The 10,501-nt window shown below is 43.8% G+C and overlaps 1 protein-coding gene across 1 annotated transcript; it reads left to right on the top strand.

Moving 5' to 3' along the window:
* Window positions 1–7,932: 7,932 nt before the first annotated feature.
* On the top strand, window positions 7,933–9,012 carry LOC149753157 (uncharacterized). Its single transcript, XM_089924092.1, has 2 exons — window positions 7,933–8,386; window positions 8,488–9,012. The coding sequence occupies exons 1-2, from the start codon at window positions 7,954–7,956 to the stop codon at window positions 8,502–8,504; spliced, it is 450 nt and encodes a 149-aa protein (XP_089780218.1). The 5' UTR covers window positions 7,933–7,953; the 3' UTR covers window positions 8,505–9,012.
* The last annotated feature ends 1,489 nt before the right edge of the window (window positions 9,013–10,501 follow it).

The raw sequence follows: 10,501 nt of genomic DNA, 5'->3' as shown, positions 1-10,501 counted from the left end.
GGGGTTTAAAGCCTTATTGCATACGGTAAATACAATCGCGATTCCTGTGAAAGTGAGTTAGTTTTATTTTGCTCGAAGACTAGCAAAATGTAGGTTTGGGGGTGTGATAAGTGCTAAATAATGTATGAATTAATATCTTACTCATAGCACTTATTGTTATTTTTACGCATATATTTTAAATTTAAACAAGAAAATTCATTCCCCTTCATCATTGCATTTTAATAAATTATTAGAAATAATTCGAGTTTGCTTGATTTTATTGGTCCAGTCTAATGTGTGCAGGTCAAGTCGAACTAATTAGGATGATGTCTGAACTAATGTGTACAATCGCGTTTGCAGCTGAACCCGTGTCCACGTCATTTTAGCTTCAACCAATCCGAGTCGCTCTCTTCAACCCGTTTGCATGTCACTCGGAATCAAGAATTATGCCAACCATCAGCCGAATCATCTAAGGATCCTTCCTAGCTCCTAGGTCCCACGAACAAAACTTCAAGTTCCAAAAGGTCCCACGCCCATGATCTTTTTCTTCGCGTATTCATCCCAACGGATTTCTCCTCATCCACTTCTTCCGAACCATCCCGCAATCTGGATTGACCCCAGCATATCCACGTCAGCAGCCCCCCCATACCATTTGTGATAGCCTTCAACCTTCCTCTTGTTCCAGATTACGTCCAGAATCCCAGCAACCCATCTCCTCTCAGCCGAGAACACATCCCACATTTGATCCCGTGGCCAGCATCTGGATAAGCTCCCAGCTCCCCTGTTTCCAGTGGAACAAAGCTTATCCATCGTTCCCATGCGCTCCCAGCCGAATGTTGAACTCATCTTCTCCCCATTCCGTGGATTGCTCCCGCTAGCCCGGATAAATTCAAATCCCCTATTCCGTGCGAGAACCAGCAACTGTCATTCCGGATTGATCCCAACTCCACGCTCCCAGTTCATTTCCTTATCCTCATCTTCCTCTCTCCCACCGCATCCACATCACCAGGCATCCTTCACTTCGTTCATTCCATCCTCCCGTGTCCGAATATTCCATGATTCCTCCCCAGACTTCCCAGCCAAACAACTGCCCATCTTCTTCTTCTTCCGCTCACCCCATGCGTGCGATCTTCAGCACGTCAACCCCTTGAATCAGTTCGGATTGATCCTCCCAGATTTCTTCTCATCCACATCCAGCCAACGGCGACATCCCAACCTCCTACGGATTCGATCTAAGCTTCAACTCCCAGCTGCCAGTCGTAAGCTTCATCCCCATTCCCTGTTCCGTGTGAAGTTTCGCGTCCAAGTTCCCTCCACGTCCACGGCCTTCTTCCCGTTTGGATTGATTCATTCACCAACAGATAAGTCTTCAACGCCCGAACTGATTGCAAAGATTATCTCTCAGAACCAAGCCGAATCAAATGCAAATATCCAAACGCATCCTCCCCTGCTTCAGAACAGAGCCAAGATTCTCCTCTTAATCCACGGATAAGCTCCAATCCCACTTCCGCGTCCGAGTACTCCGCGATCAGCTCACAGCTCATGCTCTCCCCAGCGTCCGGATCAGATACGTAGCAGATCAGATCAACCCTTGACAACCTTATCCTCCCACCCACGTGAAGGAACAGAGGAGGAGGGAGGGGGAGCTTGCAGCTATAAAAGGGGAGGAGACGGACCCCATGAACCCATCTCTCTCAGGCCAAATCCCACAGGAAGAAGAAGAAATAAAAGGAGAGAGACACATTTTGGGTATTTTGGGAATGATTTCCCATAAGAGCTAAGAAGGAGCTGTTCTCAAGGGAATCGCAAGAAGAAGAGAAGAAAGAGATGGGAGCCCGCTGCTGTACTGCTGCTGCCGTCCACCACTGCATGGAAGCTTAAATTCCCCACTAGGACTGGATGAAGCCCTAACAAAGGGACACGGGTTTTATATTTTTAATTTTATATTCTTGGATGTTGCCCAGATAGACAACCCAAGAGGAGGGGTGAATTGGGTTTTTAAATAATTATTGCAATTAAACGCTTTGTGAGTAACTAATTAAATCTTTTTTCCGAGTAGATTAATTAGATGCTATATGCAGTGGATGAAGGGAAAGTAAGAGACAATAAAGCAATCACGAACACAAGCAAATTTATAGTGGTTCGGAGCTAACCCTTGCTCCTACGTCCACTCCCCAAGCCTCACTTGGGAATTCACTATAACCCCTCGGATTACAGCCGGTTGTTTTACAAGTTTACAACCCAACTTGTTGTTTTACGAGATCACAACGAACTCGGTCGGTTTTTCCAGGCTTACCGACTAGAACCACCCGATTGTTTTTCTGGGATCACAATCAAACTCTTACACCGTTGGTTTCAACCTAGGCTCACCAACAAACCTTAACACCCTTGATTCAATCCCCTGATTGAATCAAGTAAGAAACAAATGGTTTGAAAAACAAACAGAAAAAGGAAGCTTCTTAACAAGCAAATATTCAGCGATAATGAAAAGGAGAAGTTAAGAGCCCTCAAACAGATTTATAAAGATGTAGAGGAGGGCTTCTCGAACTCGGGGTCTCCTCTTGAATGTCTCGAGGATTTGATGACTGACGGAGACTTCTTGAATGCTGGGAAGAGTTGGTTGGATGGAGATTTAATGCCCCTCTTCCTTCTTTCACTTGTATTTGCTTTGAAATCCTTTGGTAGGTGGAGATTTCTTGTTTTCTTTGAATGGAATGTCACTTCTCTACCTTGCTACAGTTCTCTGTGGCTATTTAAGCCATTCCCCATGAAAACTAGCCGTTAGACCCAGATTACTAGCCGTTCTGCCCATTCTGCAACTCCTGACAATGTTTCCGTTGGGATCGGAGTTGACTCGCGCGATCTGGAGTCGACTCGCCTGTTGCAGGAGTCGACTCATGTTTTTCTGGAGACGGCTCGGCAACTGTTCTGGATTTGAATTAAAGTGCTGTCTCGACTGGGAGTCGACTCCCCAATGTCTGGAGATGACCTGGCACTTTTGGAGTCGACTCGTTCCAAGGAATCCAGAGATGTATTTTTCAAGTTTGCTCACTCGAGTCGACTCGGATATTCTGGGAGTCGACTCGGCACTCAGAGTCCGAACTTCCGATCTTCTGTCTGTTGACTTGTGCCATCTCAGAGTCAACTCGAACTATCTCGGAGTCGACTCGGCTCTCAGAGAAGAAAATTTAGTCTTTTGTCTTTGGGGTCGCGCTGCCTTGGAGTCGACTCGAACTGTTTTGGAGTCGACTCGCCTCTCAGAGATGAAAATACCGTCTTCTGTCTTTGGGGTTGCGCTGTCTTGGAGTCGACTCAGACTTTGCGGGAGTCGACTCGGCTCTCAGTGTCCGAAATTTGCTCTCTGACTTTTGCCTTGTATTACTCTGGGAGTCGACTCTCGCTTTCTTAGGAGTCGACCTGCCAACCATCGGAGTCGACTCGAGTTCTTCGGAAGTCGACTCGGCTCTCAGAGTCCAAAATAGCTTCTCTGTGTTTCTGTCTGTTACTCCCTGAAGTCGACTCGTACTATGCTGGAGTCGACTCGGCAAGCATCGGAGTCGACTCGCGCTCTTCAGGAGTCGACTCGTTGACAGGTTCTGAGATGAATCTTTCTGTCCGGCTAAATGTTCTCAGTCGGAGTCAACTCGTAATTTACAGGAGTCGACTCGAGCCTGTGCCAGTGTTAGATGTATGCCCTAGAAGCCAATCTGGCTGACACATTATTAATTCTAGGGACATAATTTTGTACTTGACTATTTATTATTGAATAAATAAAAGGCATCTTTTCATTCAAATTGTTTATGTGTCTATGAATCGTCCAAGGAATTAATAAGATGATGATACATATTTTCAAGAGTTGAGAATTTGAGCCATGTATCATTGGTGATTAATTTCTAAATGCTCCTGATCAATGGATCATCACGAGGACGGTGATCGATCCGATCAGTGCACAGATCACTTTCCTTCTGGATGGACGAGACTTGAGTCCACAGTGTAGGGACACTGAAGTGATAGTGCAGGTGCTTGTTAGAGAACAAGGGTACTGAGCGTGACCAAGACAAGAAGTCACTTGGATGTCTATCCACTCGTCAGTGACTTGCTTGATGTTGCAGTAGTGTGACTGGTCCTTTGACCTGCGGTGCTTCGGCTACTCACAGTGAGGTTATTGTAGTTTGACTGCACACATACATGGTCTCTAGCCATATGGGTCCATGCAGTGTAGATTGGCTGCAGTAGGTTCACTGTAGGAGTAGGGTATGCACCTATAAGGAATCTATCGACCTTGATAGAAGAGGAGTGATCCTATGTGATTTGTCAGACTGAGTTCTAAGACCTTGGCCAGGGCAGTAATATAAAGTGGAAAAAGAGTTTTCCACTATCGAACTCAAGTCGAATAAATCTTGACATATGACAGACGATGGGGTTTGACGAGTTGTCCATGACCTCCGTCCTGTAGGGATCCACGATAGTAGGACTGTATCACATGTTAACTGCACCTAGAGGTTCATCATTCCATTCTGCTGGGTAGCCACTACATGCTGCTAGGTGTCACTGATGGATGGTGGGACTCACAGGGATTATCTCGATGATCGATAAACCCTAATGAGTTGAGTTGGAATCGTTCCAACCCATTGAAAGGAGTTTTCAATGATATTGAGATAGAGATCACAATATATCTCACTACCAGTCAGAATAGAACCTATGGGGTCAAACACACTAGAAGTATTGACCGATCCGATGGTTGAAATCGTGATTAAGAATCACAAGTAATCAATTTGATTGATAAAGAAGTTGAAGAAGGAACCAAGGGAATTAATTAATTGGACTTGAAACAAGAGTCCTACTTCGGGTAGGATTTCTAGAATCCTAATTGGATTAGGACTGGGAATCCTAGTTGAAGTAGGACTGGGATTCCTACTTGGAATAGGATTCCTACAATCCTAATGAGATTAGGAATTTTGAATTAAAATAGGATTCCTACTTGGAGTAGGATTCCTAGAAATCCTAATTAGATTAGGACTTCGGATTCAAATAGAGTCCTAATTGGATTAGGACTAAAATTAAACAAATCCTAATTGGATTAGGATTCCTTAAGTCTAAATTAATTAATAATCTAATGAATCAACATGACTCCTAATTGGATTAGGATTGAAGAGTTCAATTGAGTCATGGTTCATTCAAGTCCTAGTTGGATTAGGACTAGCATAGATTGAACCCAATTGGCTAATCCTAATTGGATTGGGATTAAACCATAAGAGAGGCACCCAATCCTCTTTGGAAGAGGATTAGGGCATCACAAGAAGGAGGGATTACGCCCCTCCTCCTCTCCTTGTGTGCGGCATGAAGAGAGGGGCCGGCGCCCCCCTTCTCTCTTTGGAAAGTTATCTAGGGCTCCAACTTTGGAGGAGCCCTTGATGGCTATAAGAGGGACTATGAGGCCGGCACCCTAGGGCATTGAAACCTCTCTTCCTCCAAGCCGTGGCCCTCTCCTTTCCTTGGTGTTCTCAGCCGCAAGCAAGGGAAAAGCTCTCCAAGTGTTGGCGGCCTCCTTCCCTTCCCTTCCTTCATCCAACACAAGGAACAAGAGAAGGCTGCGTAGGGGATCATCTTCTTCTTTTTCTTCGTCCTTCTTCTTCCTCCTTCTAAGCACAATCAAGAGTTGATTGAGAGGGAGCACATCAGCCATCAAAGCTATCTCTGCAAGGGAGCTAGCACCCCGGTGAGATAGAAAGCTTGGATCGGATCCTGCTTCGTGTGGATACCCGTAGAGGCCAGACGTTTGAACGGCTTCAAGCGAACCCTCTTCCAAAACCACGAATTCAGATTTGCGGTGATCATCTACCCGCGCAAGGTGAAGATTTGATCTTCCTAATAGTTTTAAAAGTTTTAATTCTTACCTAATTACGAAAGGTCTCGAAACAACGTTCATGCGATGAACGTCGAACCCGTGCATGCCGATTCCGCTGCCATCTGAAAAATTTTTGAAATATCAGCGGCATGGGAGGGTTCCCAATAGTGGTATCAGAGCCTAGGCTTCGTAGATTAAGGTAAGAATTAAATATCTAAAGGCTTATTAGATCTGAAAATTGAATGATCATGCATGCTGAAAAATTCTGCATGCAGATTTTTCAGGGGTGCTGATTTTTGCATGCTGATTTTTATGTGATAAAAAAGATGATTCTAATTGCATTGTTAATAGGATTACAAAGTTTAGAATCATGATTAGCATGATCAGCGACCTATGTCATGATATAATCAGTTAGTTTTTAGATCTAAAAATTATAATTGTTGCATACGGTGATGATCATAGGATTCAAACCCTTTTGGTATCAAATGTAATGACCTGCGATGTGATCTGCGATGTCATGTAATTTTTCAGATGCTTGCATGCATCTTATTTGATGTTTTGAGAGGCCTGCGTGCCTCCTAAAAGGAGATGTAATTTATTTTTATTTTTATTTTACATCTGGTTGTATTTCTGTGATGTGATGTACATCAACGATCAAGTTGAAGCAAAGGCATGAGATGAAAGGTGATCTAAGCGATTGATGGCGATGGGATCAAGAGTTGATCAAGGATCGAATCAAGGAGGCTTAGAACCAATTCAAGAGTTGAAGACCACTTGATCGATTGATGTGCATGTGCTTGTAATACGACCTAATTAGAATCCATGATCATCACCTATTTAAAGTTTAACTTTATTTGATGCTGCGATTATAACTGCCTGTGATGTACCGTTTGCATGAGATGTGAATGCGAGTCGGGTAGATAGGTTTACATGTGATGTAGCAAACCCAATTGAGACCTAAATCAAAACCTCCTCAATCAAGTCGAGAGTGAACCGACATGAGTAAGTCATATTAGATTAATTGATCTAATTGGTGTCTAGGAAAGCATGGAAGGTGGTTACTTAATTAGGACCTTACTCTCTGAGTAAGGGGAGCCTCCCACCTGCTTACCTGGCCAATTGTTCGATTACCTCTTATGAAGGGCTCAAGTTGCAAACACTAAGACCTGATTAACCAATATTAAGTCAATAGGTCTTCCACTGTAGTAGAGCTGCTAAGGCCTTTCTGATGTTGATTTGTCTCGGCTGGACACAGTGGTCAAGTTGCATCGGGGGGCTGGACCTCTCTATAGACATGAGATGTTGTAGGGTAAAGGTGGGGTTGGGCACCAATAACTGTTAGGTGAGGACCCAATGACGACTTTATTCCTACGGTTATACGGTGGGTCTGACTTAACTAAGAAATGGGACCAATAACTGTTAGGTGAGGTCTTCATGGCTTAGAGACCAAGTTACACTGCAACATGCTTGAGAAGCATTGTACAAGAGTTGTACACTCATCCATCTATGTGTCACCAATAACTATTAGGTGAGGTGGCATGTAAATTGGTGGGACCGCAGTACCCACTAGAAATCCTAGTCATGTGGGATTTCCGTTTCCCTACCAGGGGAGTGTGAGGGATTCGAGAAAATAGTGGGAGTTACATTTGTTCTAAAAGACCTTAGACAGATTAGGATCAAGTACAAAAGTCTAACTAGAATCTTTACTCTCTGCAGATACAATGTCGGCTTCGAACCCTTTGACCCGTATTCTTGAGACCAACCGACTGACCGGAACCAATTACAAAGATTGGCTTAGAAATCTCAAAATAGTTTTGGACTGTGAGAAGATAGGCTACATACTCGATTCAGATATCCCCACACTACCAGCACGTCCTACTGATATTCAGCGTGAAATGCATAAAAAGTGGTTGGATGATGACATTAGAGTAAAATGCTATATGATGGCATCCATGTCTAATGAACTCCAATGCCAGCATGAAAATATAAAGATTGCTAGGGACATACTGGCACACCTGCAAGAGTTGTATGGTGAGCAGAGTCGCACAGCTCGTTTTAAAGTGTCCAAGAGGCTCTTCAAAGCGAAGATGCGCGAGGGGCAGTCTGTCCATGATCACGGTCTGACCATGATCAAGGATCTAGAGGAGCTTGAGAAGCTCGGTATGGACATGCACAAGGAATTACAAGTGGATTTGATCCTACAGTCACTTCCTGATTCATTTGGTCAGTTTATAGTAAACTACCACATGAATAAGATTGAATGCACTAAGATTGAACTAATCAACATGTTGGTAACTGCTGAGGGAGCCTTGAAAGGTTCAAGGGGCAATGTCCTTGCTGCTGAGTTGACTTCTGGTTCCAAGAGAAAGTCTACTTGGAAGAAAAAGAAGCCTGCAAAGAAGCAGAAGAAAGACAAGAAGCCAAAGAAGGAAGTTCAAAAGAAAAAGGCTAACGACAAAGGAAAATGTTTCCACTACAATGTCGAAGGCCACTGGAAGAGAAACTGTCCTTCATACCTCGAGAGCCTGAAGAACAAGAAAGGTGACACACCTTCAGAAGGTATAGACTTGCTCATAATTGAAACTAATTTAACAGTTTCTTCTACTTCTAGTTGGGTTATAGATTCTGGTTCTAGTGCTCATTTGTGCACTACCATGAAGGGTCTAAAGGAAAGTAGAAGGCTGGCGGAAGGTGCGGTAACCCTTCGGGTTGGCAACGGGGCAAAAGTTGCTGCTGTGGCTGTGGGCACCTACCATCTGCGACTACCGTCTGGATTTAGTTTAATACTTAGAGACTGCTATTATGTACCTGTTGCTAGCAGAAATTTGATTTCTGTTTCATGTCTAGCACAGGAAGGTCATGTTTTTACATTTGACAAAGACTGCTGTTCTATTTATTTGAGAAATAAAATAGTCGCACGTGGTTTCATGATTGACAGTCTCTATCATTTACATATGGATGTATCTGTGAATGTTACCGAGCAAGATGTGAGTGCCAAAGGATCCAAAAGATCCAGAGATGAGATAAACCAAAGATATTTGTGGCACCTCAGACTTGGCCATATTGGAGAGGATAGGATGAACAAAATGGATAAAGATGGGCTTCTCGGCTCATTGACTTCCGAGTCATATCCAGTTTGCGAGTCCTGTCTTCAAGGAAAAATGGCTAGACTGCCCTTTGTAGGATATGGGGAGAGGACCACTGAAATACTTACCCTAATACATACAGATGTATGTGGCCCATTCGATGTGCTAGCCAGGGGACGTTATTGTTACTTCATTACCTTTACCGATGATTATTCACGGTATGGGTATGTGTATCTTATGAGACACAAGTCTGACTCTTTTGAAAAGTTCAAAGAGTTCAAGAATGAAGTAGAAAAACAAACAGGAAAACCTCTTAAGGCTCTTCGATCAGATCGAGGAGGAGAATACCTTAGTAGAGAATTCCGGGACTATCTCAAAGAAAACGGCATAGTCTCACAATGGACACCTCCGGGTACACCTCAACTCAACGGGGTGTCAGAGAGGAGGAATCGGACCCTATTGGATATGGTCAGGTCCATGATGAGCTTCACTGATTTACCTATGTTCCTTTGGGGAGATGCCTTACTCACAGCGATTTATTTATTGAATAGAGTTCCCTCTAAATCCGTTCCTACCACACCGTATGAGATATGGCATGGTAAGAAACCAAGTCTGGGTCATCTCAAGATTTGGGGATGTCCGGCCCACGTCAAGCGACTACAGGCGGACAAGTTAGAGGCTAGGACCATAAGTGCTCGTTTTATAAGATATCCTAAAGAGTCATTAGGATACAATTTCTACATCTCAGAGGATCACAATGTGTTTGTGAGCCGTCATGCCATCTTCTTGGAAAATCAGTTTATCCTTGATAGAGGCAGTGGGAGGAAAATTGAGCTTGAAGAGAAAGTCTCTGAAAAGCAATGAGTCATGGATCCTATAGAACCCATTCATAAAGAGCCAGTACACGATGTCCCTCAACCACCTCGTAGATCTAGTAGGGTCTCGCATCCTCCCGATAGATACTTAGGTATACTAGAAGAGGATACCGAGGAAATGTTCCTAATGGGAGATAGGGATCACATACAGGATCCCAAAACCTACAACGAGGCGATATCTGATATCGATTCCGAGAAATGGCTGGAAGCTATGAAGTCAGAGTTAGACTCCATGCATTCCAACCAAGTCTGGACCTTAGTAGATCCACCAGAAGGTATTGTACCTATTGGATGCAAATGGATCTACAAAAGGAAGATAGGTTCGGATGGAGAGGTAGAGACCTATAAGGCAAGGCTTGTGGCGAAAGGGTATAGTCAACGCGAAGGCATTGACTATCAGGAGACCTTTTCACCTGTAGCCATGCTAAAATCCATCCGAACATTGCTTGCCATTGCAGCATTTCATGATTATAAAATCTGGCAGATGGATGTGAAAACTGCTTTCCTGAATGGATATCTTGATGAAGATATCTATATGGAACAGCCTTTGGGTTTCACTTCCAGTGATGGAGATCACAAGGTCTGCAAGCTGCAAAGGTCCATCTATGGGCTAAAGCAAGCATCTCGGAGTTGGAACACTCGTTTCGATGATGCAATCAAAACGTTTGATTTCATCAAAAACGAAGAGGAACCGTGTGTTTACAAAAAGGTTA

Source organism: Phoenix dactylifera, chromosome 7, assembly GCF_051530095.1.
Source record: "Phoenix dactylifera cultivar Ajwa chromosome 7, Ajwa_hap1_PhDact_Kaust_v1.1, whole genome shotgun sequence".
Taxonomy (NCBI): Eukaryota; Viridiplantae; Streptophyta; class Magnoliopsida; order Arecales; family Arecaceae; genus Phoenix; species Phoenix dactylifera.
This window is presented reverse-complemented; position numbering and strand designations above follow the sequence as displayed.